Raw genomic sequence first — 23,121 nt, 5'->3', positions numbered from 1 at the left:
ACTTTAAATCAAAGAGTACTCAAAAGACAGGAAGAAGGGGCAGTTATGTCATACTACATAGCAGTTATGTCGTTTTTTTTAAGTACAGTCAGTGAAGGCATTCCAAGCTGCTAGCCTGGCATCAAGGCTTTCTTTGTGTACACTGATGTTTCTGTTTTCTTTAAACAAGTCATGAACACTTGTTGGAATAAAAGTGAATTGTAAAAAGAAACAAAAAACATTATGCAGTGATTTGCAACCCTTGTGCCGCAACACATTAGGGTGCAATGAGACATATTAAGGTATGCTGCGGGAAATTATGCATAAATTTGAATTATTTGGTTCGAAAATATTATTTAATTTCTACAAATAATGTATCCTGATTCATCTATGGATCATTTACCATCTATCAATGCCATCCATCCATCCATTTTCTACCGCTTATTCCCTTCGGGGTCGCGGGGGCGCTGGAGCCTATCTCAGCTACAATCGGGCGGAAGGCGGGGTACACCCTGGACAAGTCGCCACCTCATCGCAGGGCCAACACAGAGAGACAGACAACATTCACACTCACATTCACACACTAGGGCCAATTTTAGTGTTGCCAATCAACCTATCCCCAGGTGCATGTCTTTGGAGGTGGGAGGAAGCCGGAGTACCCGGAGGGAACCCACGCAGTCACGGGGAGAACATGCAAACTCCGCACAGAAAGATCCCGAGGCCGGGATTGAACTCACGACTACTCAGGACCTTCGTATTGTGAGGCAGACGCACTAACCCCTCTGCCACCGTGCTGCCCTCTATCAATGCCAGCAACGTATAATAACAAGCTGAACAATTCAACGCTCTTCCACTAGATGGCAGAAGTTCATCTGTTGCCACTCTACATTCATGTTTGGTGTTGTGCCATGAGATTTCTAAGGTAACATTTTGTCTTGCCTATATATATAAGGGTTGGGAAACACTGCTTTAAATCATGACAGAGTTTCTTATTTACTAATTTATTTGTCATGGATAAAATTTGGACCACCAAACATAGATTTGGTTGTACCTCTTAAGAATTTGCCATGTTTATGCAGATTAATACTGACTCATATATTGTAACATTTTACTTTAAAAGTGTCACTTCCGCTTTAGGAGGATTTAAAGCGTTAATGGCTTCTCCTAAGTGTGAGATGTGTGATTGATGTTCTTATATCTGATATCAGATGACAGTCAGTTGACTTAATTAAATTAAACAAGATATTGTACTAGGGTATTTCAGATACTAAAGTAATACACTGTGTACACTTTGAAGTCTACAATCTAAGTTGAGTCAATCTGATGGCATTGTGTTCTCTCACCGGAACCCAAGAATGGTCAATCATTCCATACACCAGTCTTAAGAATTTTAGCTGGGTGAATTCCCCATGTTTTGCAATTGCTATACGTCCATGGCAAATTATGCTAATTAGATGGTGATGTCATCTAGCCCAGCGTCTAACCATTGTCGCCATCGTGCCCCACCTCCGGGCCTGGCTCCAGAGGGGGCCCCCGGTGACCCGCGTACGGGCTAGGGAAATCTGGGTCCTTTGTTTGTATTTTTCATAGAGGTATTCGAGCTGCTCTTTGTCTGATCCCTCACCTAGGACCAGTTTGTCTTGGGAGACCCTACCAGGGGGCATAAAGCCCCCGGACAACATCGCTCCTAGGATCATTGGGACACGCAAACTCCTCTACCATGATAAGGTGGCAGCTCAAGAATGAATTTTTCTAAATCAGCCTGACCTAAAGCTTGATTATAATCTTTGTGATTAACACATACATTTGACAAGGTTTATCCTGTTAAACTTTAGGTAGGTTAGATATAATTATTGAACACGATAAAGTCAAGAGTAAGGTTACTTATTCAGTTTTAATACTTGAGTGGGCCCTGGGCCCTTCGGTAGTGGAAAAGTCAAAAGGGTTAATAACCTCTGATCTAGCCAACCAACAAAAAATATTATTAAAGGCGTAGGTCAGGCCGATTACAAAAAAATACTAATATACTGCAAAAGAAGGGACTCATAAATTACCTATGAAAAATTAATTACCGTATTTTTCGGACTATAAATCACAGTTTTTTTCATAGTTTGGCCGGAGGCGCGACTTATACTCAGGAGCGACTTATGTGTGAAATTATTAACGCATTACCGTAAAATATAAAATAATATTATTTAGCTCATTCACGTAAGAGACTAGACGTATAAGATTTCATGGGATTTAGCGATTAGGAGTGACAGATTGTTTGGTAAACGTATAGCATGTTCTATATGTTACAGTTATTTGAATGACTCTTACCATAATATGTTACGTTAACATACCAGGCACGTTCTCAGTTGGTTATTTATGCGTCATATAATGTACACTTATTCAGCCTGTTGTTCACTATTCTTCATTTATTTTAAATTGCCTTTCAAATGTCTATTCTTGGTGTTGGCTTTTATCATATAAATTTCCCCCAAAAATGCGACTTATACTCCAGTGCGACTTATATATGTTTTTTTCCTTCTTTATTATGCATTTTCGGCCGGTGCGACTTATACTCCGAAAAATACTGTAACATACGATTCTGCAGTGCTAAAATAGAAAAAAGCTAACTAAAGTAATAGATCAAATATGTTCTAATAAACTTTGATCAAATTAAAGTGCAAATGGAAATACATTTTCACCATTTTAGTCAAATTTAATGCGCTTAAATAGTTCATTGACTTTTGCTCCAGACGTCTTCTGTTTGATATTGTCGTTACTGCCAAAAGTGGTGGAAAAGTGTATTACAACAAAGTACCGCTGCGGCCCACAGCTAAGAACCATATATTTTTGTCGGCCCTTTAGTGGGCCCAACAATGGGCCCCTATAGTTAAGAAAAACTGTGAGAAAAGAGAGCACCTTTTCCTCACAAATGCAAACGCAATTTTCCTCCCTGGCAGTCACTCACTGGTTTCTTGATTAGCGTAGGTTTGGCTTCAGGTGTCAGAGAGGGAATCCAGAAGCTGGGAAGACTTTGGCTAGAGGAGGCCACTGAGGACGACGACGCTGCTGCTGCTGCTGCTGCTCCTGCTGATGAGCTGCTGCTGCCCTTGTCACTTCCTCTGTTCTGTCCTACAGTGGAATGACAGTTTACACTTGTTTAATGCATTTCCCAATTAATGGATCAACAATAACAGTAATGACAGCATGAAGCGCTGTTCTAATCTACACCAGCATGCGCGGGTGCTCATCACACGTACCAGAAGTGAACGGGTTGATGGGTTTGGAGACGATGCTGTTCTCTCTGGTTTTAAATTTCTCCACTTTCTCCCTTTCTTCGGATTTAGACTCCAGCTTACTGTCATTCTTCATAGCTTGTTTTTGCTTCTCATACAACTAGAAACAATAGATCCAGGAAAATACAGCTTAAATACTAAATAACATCCCAATTAATTCATCATTTGAGAGAACAATGAAGAGGAAAAACCGTATGCAAAAAAGAACATGCACAACATTAAGGACTTACCTTCATTTTCTTGGCAATTTCTGTCTTCTGATGCAGAATGTATTCAAGAATGGCCTGTTTTTCATACAAATATCCATCTGGACTGAGAAGAACACAAATACATATGCTGTGTCATAGGGGTGTCAACTTTTACACTTCCTATATGATGACATTATTGGCACCTTGAGTGTTAGCCAATACCAATTTTGAACAGATACGATAGCAGCAACATTGTAATGTAATGTTAGAAAAGGCTTGATCGAGTGGACTTACTCAAACAGAGAACAATGATAACTAAGAAAATACAAGAGATGTATTAATCGAGTTTATCAAAACGACTTATTGCCATTTACCTGATGTTAGACATTGAAACAAAGAGTCTATACAACAACACACACATTTCCATTACCTGTGGGAGTTATCAAAAGAAAACTGCTCATATGCAAGTACTTGATCATGTTGTTGACTCTGCTCCACTTGATGTGAGTCAGAGGTTTATTAACACAGCAGCCAAATTTCTCTGCGTTTTTTGTTTGTTTTAACAACTTTTTCCCCTTTATGACGACGGGTATCTTAGGAACTCTGAAAATACCTTAAAGCAGGGGTCTTCAATGTTTTTCCAGGTCAAGGACCCCCAAAATAATGGAGAAATGGAGCGGGGACCCACTATTTATACTGTATACAGTACATTTTCAGTAAAATTGTGCTTTAAATTAAACTAGTCCTAAAGATATCTTATCAAACGGTGGTCTAGTGTTGAGAGCAGTTAGCTGATTGTGTTTTTCTGCAGTACCTCCTGTTTAAGACCTCTGCTTTAAAGCCAAAATTTCTAGTAGAACCATTTCCACAGGCGAGAACGGTGCATCTGCTGCATTTTCACGTTGCGTTCAATTGACTTGTTGCTAGTAATATTCTGTGTTCCACATTCATGTGCTTGAGTCCGAGCCGACGGCAACCGGGCGTTACGTCACATGCTATCCAACAATACAAAGACATTGACGGTCCTAAATTTTTATTGTAGGTTTGAGTGAAATCAATATTTGACCTTCTACTACTCAGCAATAATTCTGACCCCCTCAGACCAGCTATGTGACCATGAAACATATTCATTCAAGTCTGGTCCCTTTAAGAAACTACTCATAATGTCAATTTGTTGTGTGTGTAAAATACACTTGTCACAGGAACACTCATTTTCATTCAAACCTCTCCACTACCTTGGCACCTGTCAAGATTGTAAACCTGCACAAAACTTGCTGACTCAAGACCATCAGCAAAAAGCTTGGTGAGACAGAGACCACTGTTGGCTCAATAATTAGATAATAGAAGAAATACAAGATAACAGGTAACCTCTCGTGTTGGAACTCGATGCAAGATTTCATTGACTGGTGTAAGAATGATTCAGAGAAAGGTGAGGCCTGAGCCCAGAATTAAACATGCATGATTAGTAGGGATGTCCGATAATATCGGGCTGCCGATATTATCGGCCGATAAATGCTTTAAAATGCAATATCGGAAATTATCGGTATCGGTTTCATAATTATCGGTTTCTAAAAGTAAAATGTATGACGTTTTATAACGCCGCTGTGTACACGGACATAGGGAGAGGTACAGAGTGCTAATAAACCTTAAAGGCATTTCCTCTGCGTGTGTGCCATCCGAGTCACATAATATCTACCGGCTGTTCTCATCACGAATTAATGCAAGGCATACTTGATCAACAGCCATACAGGTCACACTGAGGGTGACAGTATAAACAAGTTTAACACTGTTACAAATCAGCGCCACACTGTGAACCCACACAGAACAAGAATGACAAACACATTTCGGGAGAACATCCGCACCGTAACACAACATAAACACTACAGAACAAATACCCAGAATCCCTTGAAGTACTGACTCTTCCGGGACGCTACAATATCAGGAGAGTTCCCTCAGGAAAATAAAAATTCCAGCAGCAGTGTACAGAATTGAGATTGAATTTAAAAAGTAAAAAGTAAATAATGGGGGTATAAATGGAAACAGAATAGACAAATATTACAATAAGAATAAAAATAAAAATCAACAATGAGAATACAAATATAACAGTAAAATAAGAATATAATAAGAGAAACTAGGCAGTAGTGACCATTTTATGAAAAAGTATTGCACTGTTATCGTTTTGAGGCATGTTAAAAAAAATACTGCACTTTGTGACTTCAATAATAAATATGGCAGTGCAATACCTTAACTTGAATTGATTTATTTTGGAAAACCTTGTTACATTTTTTAATGCATCCAGCGGGGCATCACAACAAAATTAGGCATAATAATGTGTTAATTCCACAACTGTATATATCGGTATTGGCAGATATCGGTATCGGTAATTAAGAGTTGGACAATATCGGAATATCGGATATCGATAAAAAAGCCATTATCGGACATCTCTAATGATTAGCATTGTTGTTGTTGGCGAAGGGATCTGTGGTTCCCACCAGTACGTCCCGGATCATGTGACCGGCTTGCTCATTATCTCTCAGAATGGCTTTGGAATCTCGGAGATTTATATTTTTTTGATCATATCTAATTACCCGCAAACATTGGAAGTCTTTTGGTGTTATAAATCAGATACATATGATGACAATTTAGAGGCAACGTGTTTTTCCGTTATGCTGGTACTTTAACTCGCATTCTACTTGGGGATCAAATACTTACTTACTTCATACAATTTAACTTAGAACCTTTACTGTATGTTATTTTTTTAAAATATCTATTTCTGTTGACATAAACCTACCATCAAAATTGTGGACTGTTATTGCCTTTGTAAGATGGTACTAAACATGAAACTCTGCACTCCAGTTCAGATGAGTTTTCAGATGATAGTACATGTGATAAATATGTTGTGTGTTTGACAAACATACGTCACCACCGGATTCTGGCAGGGTTGCAAGGACAAACAGCAGCAGTCAAAATCTTTAATGGCATCTTTCCCCAGGCGAATGCTCTGTGTGCCATAACCAGACGCCGCTAGATAGGAGCACAAACACAGACTTACATTTTCAGTATAGATTGTATACTAGTATGCATATGCTGTGAAATCTATTATGACTACATTTCTACAGCATTATGGCTAGTGTGTCTTGACGCTAAAGCACAAAGAGAAGGTGACTTACAGTCGTGGTCAAAAGATTACATACACTTGTAAAGAACATAATGTCATGGCTGTACTGAGTTTCCAATAATTTGTACAACTCTTATTTTTTTGTGATAGAGTGATTGGAGCACATACTTGTTGGTCACAAAAAACATTAATGAAGTTTGGTTCTTTAATGAATTTATTATGGGTCTACTGAAAATGTGAGCAAATCTGCTGGGTCAAAAGTATACATACAGCAATGTTAATATTTGCTTACATGTCCCTTGGCAAGTTTCACTGCAATGAGGCGCTTTTGGTAGCCATCCACAAGCTTCTGCTTGAATTTTTGACCAATCCTCTTGACAAAATTGGTGCAGTTCAGCTAAGTTTTCTGACATGGACTTGTTTCTTCAGCATTGTCCACACATTTAAGTCAGGACTTAGAGAAGGCCATTCTAAAACCTTCATTCTAGCCTGGTTTAGCCATTTCTTTACCACTTTTGATGTGTGTTTGGGGTCATTGTCCTGTTTAAACACCCAACTGCGCCCAAGACCCAACCTCCGGGTCGATTTTAGGTTGTCCTGAAGAATTTGGAGGTAATCCTACTTTTTCGCAGTCCCATTTACTCACTGTAAAGCACCAGTTCCATTGGCAGCATAACAGGCCCAGAGCATAATACTACCACCACCATGCTTGACGGTATGCATGGTGTTCCTGGGATTAAAGGCCTCACCTTTTCTCCTCCAAACATATTGCTGGGTATTGTGGCCTAACAGCTCAATTTTTGTTTCATCTGACCACAGAACTTTCCTCCATGTGATGTCCGATGAAACAAACTTCAAGAATGTTTTTTGTGACCAACAAGTATGTGCTAATAAAAAATAAGAGTTGTAGAAATTATTGGAAACTCAAGACAGCCATGACATTATGTTCTTTACAAGTGTATGTAAACTTTTGACCACGACTGTATAATAACACAATACATAATCATTCATCTGGTCAAGTATGACACAAAACAATGCACTTCTGGTTCCACATTCAGTTTAAAGAGTATGGAAAACATATTTTTACACAAATAGGTGTTAATTTTCAAGTATACATACTTCCTATAGTGCAGTGTTTTTCAACCTTTTTTGAGCCTGCGTTGAAAAAATCTGGACGCACACCACCAGCAGAAATCACTAAAAAAACGAAACTCAGGTGACATAACCAAGCATGCATCAATATAGCTCTTGTCTCAAAATAGGTGTACTGTCACCACCTGTCACATCACCCCCGGACTTATTTTGAGTTTTTTGCTGTTTTCCTGTGTGTAGTGTTTTAGTTCTTGTCTTGCGCTCCGATTTTGGTGGCTTTTCCTCTTTTTTTTGGTATTTTCCTGTAGCAGTTTCATGTATTGCTTTGAGCGATATTCCCCGCATCTACTTTGTTTTAGCAATCAAGAATATTTCAGTTGTTTTTATCCTTCTTTGTGGGGACACATTGTTGATTGTCATGTCATGTTCGGATGGACATTGTGGACGCCGTCTTTGCTCCACAGTAAGTCTTTGCTGTCGTCCAGCATTCTGTTTTTGTTGACTTTGTAGCCAGTTCAGTTTTAGTTTCGTTCTGCATAGCCTTCCCTAAGCTTCAATGCCTTTTCTTACGGGCACTCACCTTTTGTTTATTTTTTATTTAAGCATTAGACACCTTTTTATCTGCACACTGCCTCCTGCTGTTTCCGACATCTACAAAGCAATTAGCTACCGGCCGCCACCTACTGACATGGAAGAGTATTACACGGTTACTCTGCCGAGCTCTATACAGCACCGACACTCAAAAACAACACATCATTTGCAGACTATAATTACTGGTTTGCAAAAAATATTTTTAACCCAAATAGGTGAATTTAATTAATCTCCCACGTCACACCAGACTGTATCTCACGGCACACTAGAGTGCTGAAAATCACTGGTGTAGGACACTTTCCTTCATTCTTTTGTATTTCACAGTTGAGTGGGTGAAAAACACTGCTATAGTGTGGTTGAGGGACATATTTAGCTACAATGTTAAGCGACATGAAAAGCAGCCATTATGTTAACTCTACTCGGGAAGATTATTCTCAATTCTTACCTGTATCTTTCCTTTTCTCGTGGTACGTGTAGACTGCCCCAGCCGTGCAATTCTTCCCGTGGCGTGTCATTATACTCTTGTGAGATGTAGGCAGCTTAAGTTGTAAAAAGTGGGGTTAATGGTGATGTTTGCAGTGAAAGTCGTTTTGTTATTATAAAATGCTAGTAGCATTTAGCTAGCAGCTGTGTCTAAACACGGGTTATTTTAGATACGAGGGCAAAAATACACGAAGTGTGTATAATTGACGTTTCGGGACTAAATTATCGCTGGAATTGCCTAAATGGTTATTATTAATGTTAGCAAGAATTACATGTTTAACAATCGCTTGTGTTCATTTATGTCTTGTACCACTTCCGCTGCTTTTTCTTCTTTGGTCAAAATGGTGGATTGCAGCGTGACTTAAAGGTGCATACCGCCACCTACTGTACAGGAGTGTGCAACATTGACCGTACAATCTATTAATGCGGGGTTTTTCAACCTTTTTTTGAGCCAAGGCACTTTTTACATAATTGTATATTGCCGTGTTTATCCATGTTTCTTATGTCGTTTTTCTAACATACCTCTGAATAGCATGCAGCAGGGGCGTCACTAGCTTTTAAGGACAGGGGGGGGGGGGGGGGGGCTTAGCCCCCAGGAGATGCACAGGATGCGAGCAAACGTAGAGCACAAAATTTCACAAACAGCTAACAAAGACTTAGAAATTAATCATTGTTATTATTATTATTTCAGTGGGTTTATTTTCAATCTGTGTTCAGTACAACAACAAACATGGGTTTGCGCAGTGACATTTTGTTTACAGCATCAACAAGAAACAATGACTTGCATAATCCTTCAAGATACACTGAAACACAATGAAAGTCATGGCATTAGCCTCTATGTTATTCATTCACAACATAGAGGCTAATGCCACCACTTTAGCTCACAATACAATCATTGTTTGTTCCCAAATATTTTGAAGTTGCACAGATTACATTTTGGGCACATATGTGACTAAAATGGTTGTAAATTCAAGCCCTGGAAATATTACTTAATTACTTGAATTAAAGTAATATCTGGATCGGGATAATTTGGCTTGTATATAATATATTTATATATATATATTATGGCAAGCCGTTAAGGAAATTTAATATATATGAAAGTCTGAATAGAAATAAGAAACTTTTATATATACTGTAAATAAGAAAGACTTAGAGTCCGTCTGCTGATGTGAAAAAGAGCCAAAGCTGTCAAAGAGCTGAGGGACCATCTTCAAAGTGCAATGCTGAAACAAATAATGCAAACAATAAAATGTAACTTCCAGGGCTTGAGAGTAACACAGTCCCGTCGTCCCGGGGACGGTAAAAAAAATGCACGGGACGAAATTAAATGCTCCCCGGGACGATGGCTTTTAACCATTTTTTTTCTTCTTTTTATGTATTTATTCATTTTACATTTTATATTAAATGTCTTGGTTTTTCCACCCTCTGAAAATCCTATGAAATGTTTAACAAGCCATCCTATAACAATACAACAGCTATTAATGTAACAATACAATAAAACAAATATATTTAATGATGTTTTTTTCATTATTTTAACAATAGGCTAATGTACATTACTTTATATAGATTCTACAAGAAACACAAAACTTAAAAACTAAATTATTTACAATTGCAGACACAAGGTTCTTGTTCTGCAGTGCTGTGTGCTAATGTGCTTCGTACACCTGCAGGACCGCAAGCAAGGTCGCAGAGGAAATGCGGACTGGATTTTGAGTGATGTGGGCATTTTCTATATGACCAAGTCCAAGGACCGCAAGCAAGGTCGCAGAGAAAATAGGTAGGTGACCTCATCTTTCCTGGTGACAACAATGTCCCCCACTTTTATAGTGAAATCATTGACAGAAATGTTGAAATGTAATATTTATTCTACACATTTTTACAACATTAGAAACCATTAGTAAATCAGAGGCCACTTAGAAGGTGAGATAACTCCTGGAAATGAATGGCTTTTAATGGCCAAAGGTATAGATGTGTGTGTCCAAGTTCAAGAAAACGGCAGGCTGTCTTCTTTTATTAGATTTATTACAATCTTTGGCAAGCTAGGTAATGTTTGCTGTGGTCTGGAACAACACGGCACACAAACAACTATCAGAAATGCAGCCAATATTACATAATGATAATGTGTCACGAGACATGCAACACTAAATTATATACAAAGAGGATAAAAGTAAAGGATATTAAATTATCTCAAATATACCTACAAATGAGGCATAATGATGCAATATGTTCATACAGCTAGCCTATATAGCATGTTAGCATTGATTAGCTTGCAGTCATGCACTGACCATTAGCACTCCAACAAGTCAATAACATCAACAAAGCGCACCTTTGTGCATTCAGGCACAGCATAAAACGTTTGGCGGACAAAATGAGACAAAGAAGGAATGGAAGATTTTACATGTAAACAAACTGTTGCGTCACAGTCCACACTATGGTGAGTTCAAGAACGGCCAAAATTAGTAGGACAAAACGACGTTCACCAAATACTGTCATCAGTGAAGCATACACACACACACATATTAAACAGTGGGCTTTCTAACAATTGGGAAGGTTTGTGTCATGTTTGTCCTCAAACAAAAAACATAGTAAAACAAAAACAAAAAAATTCAATCCTTTTTAAAAAATGCTCCAGGGAGCTACTAGGGTGGCACTAAAGAGCCGCGGGTTGCTGACCCCCGGTGTAGTGTTAGTGTTCATGTGGCTGTGTGTGGCAGTGAAACCTGAAAAATGTGTTTTGTTGCTATTGTTTGCTATACCAAATGTACTTGTTTATTTCACTTGCAAATAAAGTGAGAAAAAGGGTAAGTGGTCATGTATGTTGTTCAATTTTTCATCGAACTCAAAGCGTACCATAACTATATCGTGGTATATCGTTATCGTGATATAAAGTGATCCATATCGTGATATGCATTTTTTTCCATATCGCCCAGCACTAAGACAGGGGATATCACTGTGGAGGGGGGCGTGGCCTGCAGGCCTGCAGCGAGGCGGGGTGTGCCAGGACCGGCCGCGAAGTCAGCGACAGGTGCGTAGATGGCCCACCTGGGCCTTGTTATCTAATCACCTGTCGCTCTGTATAAACAGCAGTCAGGAGGAGAGACGGGAGTGGAGCTGGAGAAAGAGACACACAGACAACTGCTAAAAAGCAGCCTGAGAACAATATTTGGAAAAATAAAAAGTATATTGTAAGCATGAAACGGGCTCGCCTAGAAATGCTTAGTGGTCAGGAGGACCCACTGGAAGAGAGGTTCCACAATCACATTACAAAATAAGAGCGCTGGACAGGAACACAAATATCACACATACGGGTAAAAAACAACACGAGTTTTAACATGTTTTTTAAAAAGCTGGTTGCAACCAAATCCATGCAGTAATGAGTTGTTTAGTGCATGTAAACATATCGTGTGTGCGATGTTGTGTTTGGAGCAGGATGAGGGCCTTTTAGGAGTCTTGTGGGCCGCAGAATTTAGTGCCACGCCACTAATAAGCAGTAAGCATTTTATAATTATATTAAATAATCAAATTTTCTCAATTTCATGTCACTAAAATTGCATTATTAAATACACAATCAGATCAACGTGTAGGACAATGTTTTTCGACCTTTTTTGAGCCAAAGCACATTTTTTGAGTTGAAAAAATCCGTAAGCACACCACCAGCAGAAATCACTAAAAAATATGACTTTAAAGCATAACCAAGCATGCATCACTATAGCTCTTGTCTCAAAGTAGGTGTACTGTCACCACCTGTCACGTCACGCCCTGACTTTTTTTGGTGTTTTCCTGTGTGTAGTGTTTTAGTTCTTGTCTTGCGCTCCTATTTTGGTGTCTTTTTCTCTTTTTTTTTGGTTATTTTCCTGTAGCAGTTTCATGTCTTCCTTTGAGCGATATTTCCCGCATCTACTTTGTTTTAGCAATCAAGAATATTTCAGTTGTTTTTATCCTTCTTTGTGGGGACATTGTTGATTGTCATGTCAAGTTCGGATGTACATTGTGGACGCCGTCTTTGCTTGGCAGTAAGTCTTTGCTGTCGTCCAGCATTCTGTTTTTGTTTACTTTGTAGCCAGTTCAGTTTTAGTTTGTCATGATCTGTGGTCTGGATTATGTTTTTAGTTTTAAGACTCCATAGTTACTGTTTTTGTACATCCTTGTTTGTTTTAGTTTCCATGGCAATTGACTAGTTTCACCTGCCTCTGGTGTTCGGGACATGCACTTGCTCTAAATCAAGAGACCAGTATTTAAGCCTGTCTTTGCCTGTCAGTCAGGCTGGCGTCATTGCTTGTGTCATGCGATTGCTTGTTTCATGCTTAGTTCATGCTGCTCGTTTTCATGTCCAATCCCAAGTTTTTGCTAGTAGTTCGATTCATGCCGTGTCCACGTAAGTCATGTTTATTTCATGCCACAGTTTCGTGTTTATTCCACGCCATAGTTCATGCTATTTGTTTCATGCCACAGTTTTGTGTTTGTTCCACGCCATAGTTTATGCTGTTTGTTTCATGCCACAGTTTTGTGTTTGCTCTAAGCCATAGTTTATGCTGTTTGTTTTATGCCACAGTTTCGTGTTTGTTCCACGCCATTGTTCATGCTATTTGTTTCATGCCACAGTTTTGTGTTTGTTCCACGCCGTAGTTTATGCTATTTGTTTCATGCCACAGTTTTGTGTTTGTTCCACGTTGTCATAACTGGGTTCTTGGGTTTTGCTTCTCCGGAAGGCAAAGGAAAATTGGCGCGGGCAAGGCGTGAATTTAAATACATGATTTATTTTGACACTAATAAACTACAAAAAAAAAGGAAGCAAACAAAAGGCGCTCACAGCGGAGGTAACAACTTGACTATGAAAACAAAACTTGCACAATGGCAAAAACTATGAACAATAAAACAAAAACACAAACTGTGGCAATAATAAACAAAAACTTACTTGGTAAAGAACTGTGAACATGACATGAATCAGGGTGATGAAAAAGTGCGAGGACGCCAGGACGAACAACAGAAACAGACAGATTTAAATAGTGACGTGATCAGTGAAAACAGGTGCGTGACAAGACAGGTGAACAGGTGCGTGACATGACAGGTGAAAACTAATGGGTGACCATGGAAACCAAACCAAACAAGGAAGTGCAACCAGGAACTAAAAAGAGTCCAAAAAACAAACACATGGCCAAAACAAAAACATGAACAGACATGACACACGTCATAGTTTATGCTGTTTGTTTCATGCCACAGTTTTGTGTTTGCTCCACGCCATAGTTTATGCTGTTTGTTTCATGCCACAGTTTTGTGTTTGCTCCACGCCATAGTTTATGCTGTTTGTTTCATGCCACAGTTTTGTGTTTGCTCCAAGCCATAGTTTATGCTGTTTGTTTCATGCCACAGTTTTGTGTTTGTTCCAGGCCATAGTTTATGCTGTTTGTTTCATGCCACAGTTTCGTGTTTGTTCCACGCCATAGTTTATGTTTGTTTACCTCATGCCCTGCCAAGATTTCTTTTGAATAATTAAATATGTTCCTACCTTCACGCCTTGTCCGGAATAGTCCGATTGCTTCCCGGGAGAACAAACCTCGCAGTAAGTTATGACATAGTTTCGTTCTGCATAGCCTTCCCTAAGCTTCAATGCCTTTTCTTAGAGGCACTCACCCTTTGTTTATTTTTGGTTTAAGCATTACACACCTTTTTACCTGCACACTGCCTCCCGCTGTTTCCGACATCTACAAAGCAATTAGCTACCGGCTGCCACCAACTGATATTTCAGAGTATTACACGGTTACTCTGCCGAGCTCTAGACAGCACCGACACTCAACAACAACACATCATTTGCAGACTATAATAACTGCTTTGCAAAATATATTTTTAACCCAAGTAGGTGAAATTAGATAATCTCCCACGGCACACCAGACTGTGGTTGAAAAACACTGCTGTAGGACACTTTGCTTCATTCTTTTGTATTTCACAGTTACATTTATCTGTGGGGGATGCCAATAACTAGCTGTACACTGACTACTTTAGATTGTTTCTCAAAATGTCCTTTTTTTCAGCTTTGTGCCATGGAAATATTGAGTCAAATGCTGTATTTGGAGAAAAGTGAGTGGTGTGCCCACTATTGTGAGAAACAGGAGCGTGGTTGTAGACCTCCTCTGCGTGTAAAGTGCTTTGATATCATTTCCGTTACATAAATAAAACGGACGGGACCAGATGGCTTGTTTATTTGCCCGTCTTTCAACAGCAGCATTTCCTGCCTATGTGACCGCCAGTTTCCTGTGAGCACAGCCCCCACACCCACTGCAAAGACCTACGTTTACCCCGACCTAGACAGAAATTGGATGAAAATGGCTCCTTCTTGGGAATGGTGAAAGAAAGGTGTCTTTTTTTTTTTGGGGCCGTTAAACATAATATAAGCACAACAAGGACCGCTCAGGTCCACCGCATGCAAGTTGGAGAGTCAGGTTGCCGTGGCGACGCAGTAAATGCATTGTGAGCGGTAAAGGATGCAATGGATGATAAGAGCGACTAAAGCTCCTTTATAAACAACAATCCCCCACGGAGAGCCCGCCCTGCAGTTATCGGCCGCGTTTAACTCGTCTTTATCACCGCTATTTGAGCTTGTCTCGCTGTATCGCTCCATCAGCTCATTTGGAGTCGTTTCCCATCCTGCCGCTCATTTTCTTCGCTTCGACTGTACCAACACACCCTTCAGTCAATTGCCTTGTTGCATTTCAAATATAAATCCAGACTTCAGAGAACCTTCTATTTCAGGAAATGATGGCCTGGAAATGATGATAATTCACTTTTTGATAGTCCAATATTTACTTGGCTATTCATGTCATTGATGAGAACTTGTCTTTTAAATCTCACATGGAACAACTTGTGGCTAAACTTACAATTAAATTTGGATTTTTCTTGACAAACAAGTCCTGTTTTTCCCTAAAAGTTAGTAAACGCTTGATTCCGACTAGAGATGACCGATAATATCGGACTGCCTTAAATAATGTCTCTTGATTAGAGCCAGGTGAGCGTCCCGAACACCAGCGGCAGGTGAAAGTCATAAGTAGCCGTGGCAACCAAACCAAACTCAGGTGTCAAACAGGAACTAAAAGAGTCCAAAACTAACAGAACATAACAAAAACATGATCCGGAAAAAATCTTAACATTGCAACACATGCCAATACGGCCGGGTTAACTTATAAAGTGCAATTGTAAATTTCCCGCGAAACTTCCTGTTGAAAACGTCTATGTATGATGACGTATGCGCGTGACGTCAATGGTTGAAACAGAAGTATGCGGACACATTGTATCCAATACAAAATAGCTCTGTTTTCATCTCATAATTCCACAGTATTCTGGACATCTGTGTTGGTGAATCTTTTGCAATTTGTTTAATGAACAATGAAGACTGCAAAGAAGAAAGTTGTAGGTGGGATCGGTGTATTAGCGGCTGGCTGCAGCAACACAACCAGGAGGACTTTGACTTGGATAGCAGACGCGCTATCCGACGCTAGCCGACGACCGCACGGATGGTCGGGTGAAGTCCTTCCTCGCACCGTCGATCGCTGGAACGCAGGTGAGCACGGGTGTTGATGAGCAGATGAGGGCTGGCGTAGGTGGATAGCTAATGTTTTTAGCATAGCTCTGTGAGGTCCCGTTGCTAAGTTAGCTTCAATGGCGTCGTTAGCAACAGCATTGTTAAGCTTCGCCAGGCTGGAAAGCATTAACCGTGTAGTTACATGTCCATGGTTTAATAGTATTGTTGATTTTCTGTCTATCCTTCCAGTCAGGGATTTATTTCTTTTGTTTCTATCTGCATTTGAGCCAGATGCTATCACGTTAGCTCCGTAGATAAAGAGCTTCGCCGATGTATTGTCGTGGAGATAAAAGTCACTGTGAATGTCCATTTCGCGTTCTCAACTCTCATTTTCAAGAGGATATAGTATCCGAGGTGGTTTGAAATACAAATCCGTGATCCACAATAGAAAAAGGAGAGAGTGTGGAATCCAATGAGCCAGCTTGTACCTAAGTTACAGTCAGAGCGAAAAAAGATACATCCTGCACTGCACTCTAGTCCTTCACTCTCACATTCCTCATCCACGAATCTTTCATCCTCGCTCAAATTAATGGGGTGATCGTCGCTTTCTCGGTCCGAATCGCTCTCGCTGCTGGTGTAAACAATGGGGAAATGTGAGGAGCCTTTCAACCTGTGACGTCACGCTACTTCCGGTACAGGCAAGGCTTTTTTTTTATCAGCGACCAAAAGTTGCAAACTTTATCGTCGATGTTCTCTACTAAATCCTTTCAGCAAAAATATGGCAATATCGCGAAATGATCAAGTATGACACATAGAATGGATCTGCTATCCCCGTTTGAATAAAAAAAATTCATTTTAGTAGGACTTTAAGATGTGACTTTAAGGTTTTACTACTTACGTATAAAATACTACACGGTCTAGCGCCATCCTATCTTGCCGATTGTATTGCACCATATGTCCCCACATCTGCGGTGCCCTCCAAGGTTTCTCTTAGCTATTTGGCTGTTCTAGTTGTTATTTTTATGAATTTTTTATTATCTCTTTATTTTTATTTTTTTTAATACACTGTAGCACTTTGAGGTTGTTTACTCAATGTAAAGTGCTTTTTACAAATAAAATCTATTATTATTAGTAGTAGTATTAGTAGATTGCACAGTACAGTACATATTCCGTACAATTGACCACTAAATGGTAAAACCCCAATAAGTTTTTCAACTTGTTTTAAGTCGGGGTCCACGTTAATCAATTCGCTGTATTTTAATGTCGGTGGTTCTTGGAGAGCCCAGTGTTTTCTCAGGTGGTATTTGGTGGAAAAAAGTTTACATACAAAATCATAAAATTTTTTTTTTTTACACCTTGAATACTGGAAAATAGTATTTGTTGCCTGCCTTGCTTGCTAAAATTAAACTCCACCATACAACATGAAATCATTACCAAATATCTTATTTTACTCCTTATCCCAAAATATACTTATGTTGATGTTCCTTAAAAAAATACTATTTAGGTAAAAGTTGAATCCTTGTAGGGTTAGGGTTAGGTTTAACCCTAACCCTAACCCTAACCCTAACCCTAACCCTTGCTAAAATTAAACTCCACCATACAACATGAAATCATTACCAAATATCTTATTTTACTCCTTATCCCAAAATATACTTATGTTGATGTTCCTTAAAAAAATACTATTTAGGTAAAAGTTGAATCCTTGTAGGGTTAGGGTTAGGTTTAACCCTAACCCCAACCCCAACCCCAACCCCAACCCTAACCCTAACCCCAACCCCAACCCTAACCCCTACCCTAACCCCAACCCTAACCCCAACCCCCAACCCCAACCCTAACCCTTATCCCAAAATATACTTATGTTGATGTTCCTTAAAAAAATACTATTTAGGTAAAAGTTGAATCCTTGTAGGGTTAGGGTTAGGTTTAACCCTAACCCTAACCCCAACCCCAACCCTAACCCCAACCCCAACCCTAACCCCAACCCTAACCCTAACCCCAACCCCAACCCTAACCCTAACCCTAACCCCAACCCCAACCCTAACCCCAACCCCAACCCTAACCCCAACCCTAACCCTAACCCCAACCCCAACCCTAACCCTAACCCTAACCCCAACCCCAACCCTAACCCCAACGCTAACCCTAACCCCAACCCCAACCCCAACCCCAACCCTAACCCTAACCCTTATCCCAAAATATACTTATGTTGATGTTCCTTAAAAAAATACTATTTAGGTAAAAGTTGAATCCTTGTAGGGTTAGGGTTAGGTTTAACCCTAACCCTAACCCCAACCCCAACCCCAACCCCAACCCTAACCCTAACCCTAACCCCAACCCCAACCCTAACCCCAACCCCAACCCTAACCCTAACCCCAACCCTATCCCTAACCCCAACCCCAACCCTAACCCCAACCCTAACCCTAACCCCAACCCTAACCCTAACCCCAACCCCAACCCCAACCCCAACCCTAACCCTAACCCTTATCCCAAAATATACTTATGTTGATGTTCCTTAAAAAAATACTATTTAGGTAAAAGTTGAATCCTTGTAGGGTTAGGGTTAGGTTTAACCCTAACCCTAACCCCAACCCTAACCCTATTGAATTGAATTGCTTCCTTTTGCCTTTCTGTCACTTGCATGTTCTATTCTGCACAGCACTTGGGTCCACGGTGGTTATTTTGAAATACGTGTCCTAAATATCCAGCACGACCCGGAGACATCAAATATCTGCATCTCTTTATCTCCATCGCTCATTACCTTCACCCCCCCCCCCTCCCCCCGCCCCCGCCCCCTCATCTCTGGTGTTTGTTGTGAGCTTCCTGTCACAGAGGAAGTGCCTCGCCCGGCAGCCTCGCTCCCTACTGGCTGCAGCGCTGATCAACATTGATTCTGACCCACTGAGGGGCGGGGGGGGGGTCCACGACGATAAAAAAAGGGGGCAGAGGCAGAAGACGGTTCAGAGAGGACGAGGCTGCGGGCGGAGGAACCACCTCAAGGAGGTAAGAAGACTTAGAAACACAGAAAACCTTTTGTGATATTCATAGTTTTGCTTATGTTATTGCAGAGTTAACTTTTGTCGTGGTTTACTGAAGTGAATTCTATTTATATAGCGCTTCTCTCCAGAGACTCGAAGCGCTTTGCCTAGTGAAACTCGTTATCTGCATCTTTAAGCTGCATTCAAACCAACAGGTGGGTAAAGTGTCTTGCCCAAGGACACAACGGTGGCGGAGATCGAACCCGGAACCTTCAAGTTGCTGGCAACCCGAGCCACACCGCCACATTGTACCATTTTCTCTTATTACATAATACAGTGTTTTTCAACCACTGTGCCGCGGCACCGTGAGATATTGTCTGGTGTGCCGTGGGAAATCATGCAACTTCACCTAATTTATCCCAAAAATATTTTTGGCAAATCAATAATTAGAATCTGCCAATAATGTGCCGTTGCTTAGTGTCTGTGCTGCGTAAAACTCGGCAGGGTAACCACGTAATACTCCATGTCAGTAGGTGGCAGCATTGCTTTGTAAAAGTCGGAATGTGTCGGGTGAGACGAGGACGGTTTGTTGTGATCCTGATATGCAGACCACAGCGGGAGGCAGGGTGCAGGTAAAAAGGGTATGTAATGCTTGAACCCAAAATGAACGAAAGGAAAAGGCTGTGCAAAACAAAAGTCAAACTGAACTGGCTACAAAGTAAACAGAGACAGAATGCTGGACGACAGCAAAAACTTACGGTGTCCACAAAGTACATCCGCACGTGACAATGGCCACACAAAGAAGGATAGCAACAACGTAAATAGCCTTGCTTGCTAACACGAATAGCGCTCAAAGGAAGACATGAAGCCACTACAGGAAAACACCGGCAAAACAGGAAGGGCCACCAAAATAAGCAAGACAAGAACTAAAGCACTACACACAGGAAGACACCAAAACACTCAAAATAAGACACGACGACTTGGTGGAGATACATTTTTTCAAGTTTTCTTGGCCAAAAGTTTGGACACGCCTTCTCATTCAATGCAATGTTTTCTTTATTTTCACGACTATTTACATTGTAGATTGTCACTGAAGGCATCACAACTATGAATGCACACACGTGGCGTTTATGTACTTAACAAAAAAAAAAGGTGAAATAACTGAAAACATGTTTTGTATTGTAGTTTCTTCAAAATAGCCACCCTTTGCTCTAATTACATTCTCTCCATGAGCTTCAAGTACACCTGTGAAGTGTGCAAAGCAGTAATCAGAGCAAAGGGTGGCTATTTTGAAGAAACTAGAATATAAAACATGTTTTCAGTTATTTCACCTTTTTTTTTGTTAAGTACATAAACTCCACATGTGTTCATTCATAGTTGTGATGCCTTCAGTGACAATCTACAATGTAAATAGTCATGAAAATAAAGAAAAAACGCATTGAATGAGAAGGTGTGTCCAAACTTTTAGCCTCTACTGTATATATATATTTTTAACCTTTTATATTGTTTTAATGTCGTTTATCTGTCTTTCAGCGACTTTAATTTCCAAGGAAACGTGTTTTCTTTACCGTGCACATGATTAAGATCCAATAAAACATGCCGCACTAGAAAAATTGTACCGCCTTGCTACGTAAAGTACTGTCACAAATACTACTAAAACCCACCTTTTTTAGCACAGCTTTTTATCTAATTGATCTGTTTTATCCAGTGCTTTAATGCTTTTATTTCTATTTTTATCTATGTTTATCTAGTGTGTGTCATGATTTAATTTCTATTTAATTTTTTTTACTATCTATTCTAACTTTCTATTTTTTAGTTTTTTTAAATTAATTAATTAATTTTTATATATATGTATATATATATATATATATATATATATATATATATATATATATATATATATATATATATATATATATATATATATATATATATATATATGTATATATATATATGTTTATTTATTATATATATTTTTTTATACTTTGTAGCACTTTGAGATTTTAACAAATGTAAAGTGCGTTACAAATGTAATTCATTATTATTATTATTATTACTACAGTGGTATTTACCTCAGTTTTTGCACGCCCTACTTTTTGTATATTTCGGTTTTTGTAAAAGTTCTTGCCAATTTAATCCAACATTTATATCTATTTTACATAGTTTTGTTTTACATGTCAAACTATGTATTATTCTTATTTTTTTAAATATTTTTGTCCGGAACAGATTCGTTTTATTTCAATTATTTCTTATAGTAATTAATTGCTGCATTTTTGTATATTTTTGTCAGGAACAGATTAATCTTATTTGAATTCATTCTTATAGTAATTAATTGCTGCATTTTTGTATATTTTTGTCAGGAACAGATTAATCTTATTTTAATTCATTCTTATAGTAATTAATTGCTTCATTTTTGTATATTTTTGTCAGGAACAGATTAATTTTATTTCAATTATTACTTATAGTAATTAATTGCTGCATTGTTTTTATATTTTTTGTCTGGAACAGATTAATTTTATTTTAATTATTTCTTATAGTAATTAATTGCTGCATTTCTTTTTTAATATTTTTTGTCAGGAACAGATCAATCTTATTTTAATTCATTCTTATAGTAATTAATTGCTGCATTTTTGTATATTTTTGTCAGGAACAGATTAATCTTATTTTAATTCATTCTTATAGTAATTAATTGCTTCATTTTTGTATATTTTTGTCAGGAACAGATTAATTTTATTTCAATTATTACTTATAGTAATTAATTGCTGCATTGTTTTTATATTTTTTGTCTGGAACAGATTCATTTTATTTTAATTATTTCTTATAGTAATTAATTGCTGCATTTCTTTTTTAATATTTTTTGTCAGGAACAGATCAATCTTATTTTAATTCATTCTTATAGTAATTAATTGCTGCATTTTTGTATATTTTTTTCAGGAACAGATTCATCTTATTTTAATTAATTCTTATAGTAATTAATTGCTGCATTTTTGTGTATATTTTTGTCAGGAACAGATTAATTTTATTTTAATTATTTCTTATAGTAATTAATTGCTGCATTTTTTTTAAAAACATTTTTTGTCAGGAACAGATTAATCTTATTTTAATTAATTCTTATAGTAATTAATTGCTGCATTTTTGTATATTTTTGTCAGGAACAGATTAATTTTATTTGAATTATTTCTTATAATAATTAATTGCCGCATTTTTGTATATTTTTGTCAGGAACAGATTAATCTTATTTTAATTCATTCTTATAGTAATTAATTGCTGCATTTTTGTATATTTTTGTCAGGAACAGATTAATCTTATTTTAATTATTTCTTATAGTAATTCATTGCTGCATTGTTTTTATATTTTTTGTCAGGAACAGATTAATTTTATTTCAATTATTTCTTATAGTAATTAATTGCTGCATTGTTTTTATATTTTTTGTCTGGAACAGATTCATTTTATTTTAATTGATTCTTATAGTAATTAATTGCTGCATTTTTTTTAAAAACATTTTTTGTCAGGAACAGATTAATCGTATTTTAATTCATTCTTATAGTAATTAATTGCTGCATTTTTGTATATTTTTGTCAGGAATAGATTAATTTTATTTTAATTAATTCTTATAGTAATTAATTGCTGCATTTTTGTGTATATTTTTGTCAGGAACAGATTAATTTTATTTTAATTATTTCTTATAGTAATTAACTGCTGCATTTTTTTAAATATATTTTTTGTCAGGAACAGATTAATTTTATTTTAATTATTTCTTATAGTAATTAATTGCTGCATTTTTTTATATATATATTTTTTGTCAGGAACAGATTCATATTATTTTAATTCATTCTTATAGTAATTAATTGCTAAAAAAAAATTATATATATTTTTTGTCAGGAACAGATTAATCTTATTT

At 38.1% G+C, this 23,121-nt stretch overlaps 3 protein-coding genes across 3 annotated transcripts in view; 1 reads left to right on the top strand and 2 right to left on the bottom strand.

Moving 5' to 3' along the window:
• Window positions 1-9,075, bottom strand: part of nosip (nitric oxide synthase interacting protein) — a 20,748-nt gene extending 11,673 nt beyond the window's left edge. Inside the window, exons 1-5 of the mRNA XM_062036366.1 lie at window positions 8,698-9,075; window positions 6,370-6,475; window positions 3,494-3,575; window positions 3,228-3,363; window positions 2,936-3,099 (exon numbers count right to left, since the gene is read on the bottom strand). Of these exons, the coding sequence (XP_061892350.1) occupies window positions 2,936-3,099; window positions 3,228-3,363; window positions 3,494-3,575; window positions 6,370-6,475; window positions 8,698-8,767 (558 nt within the window). The 5' untranslated portion in view covers window positions 8,768-9,075. The remainder of the gene's footprint in view (window positions 1-2,935; window positions 3,100-3,227; window positions 3,364-3,493; window positions 3,576-6,369; window positions 6,476-8,697) is intronic.
• abat (4-aminobutyrate aminotransferase) overlaps window positions 1-23,121 on the top strand; it is a 212,215-nt gene that overhangs the window by 132,653 nt on the left and 56,441 nt on the right. The window lies entirely within an intron of this gene.
• Window positions 11,816-23,121, bottom strand: part of trpm4a (transient receptor potential cation channel, subfamily M, member 4a) — a 102,552-nt gene continuing 91,246 nt past the window's right edge. The window contains exon 32 of the transcript XR_009824488.1: window positions 11,816-11,846. The gene's annotated coding sequence lies outside the window, so the exon portion shown is untranslated. The remainder of the gene's footprint in view (window positions 11,847-23,121) is intronic.

The sequence above is a fragment of the Entelurus aequoreus genome, linkage group LG25, assembly GCF_033978785.1.
Source record: "Entelurus aequoreus isolate RoL-2023_Sb linkage group LG25, RoL_Eaeq_v1.1, whole genome shotgun sequence".
NCBI classification, from domain to species: Eukaryota; Metazoa; Chordata; class Actinopteri; order Syngnathiformes; family Syngnathidae; genus Entelurus; species Entelurus aequoreus.
This window is presented reverse-complemented; position numbering and strand designations above follow the sequence as displayed.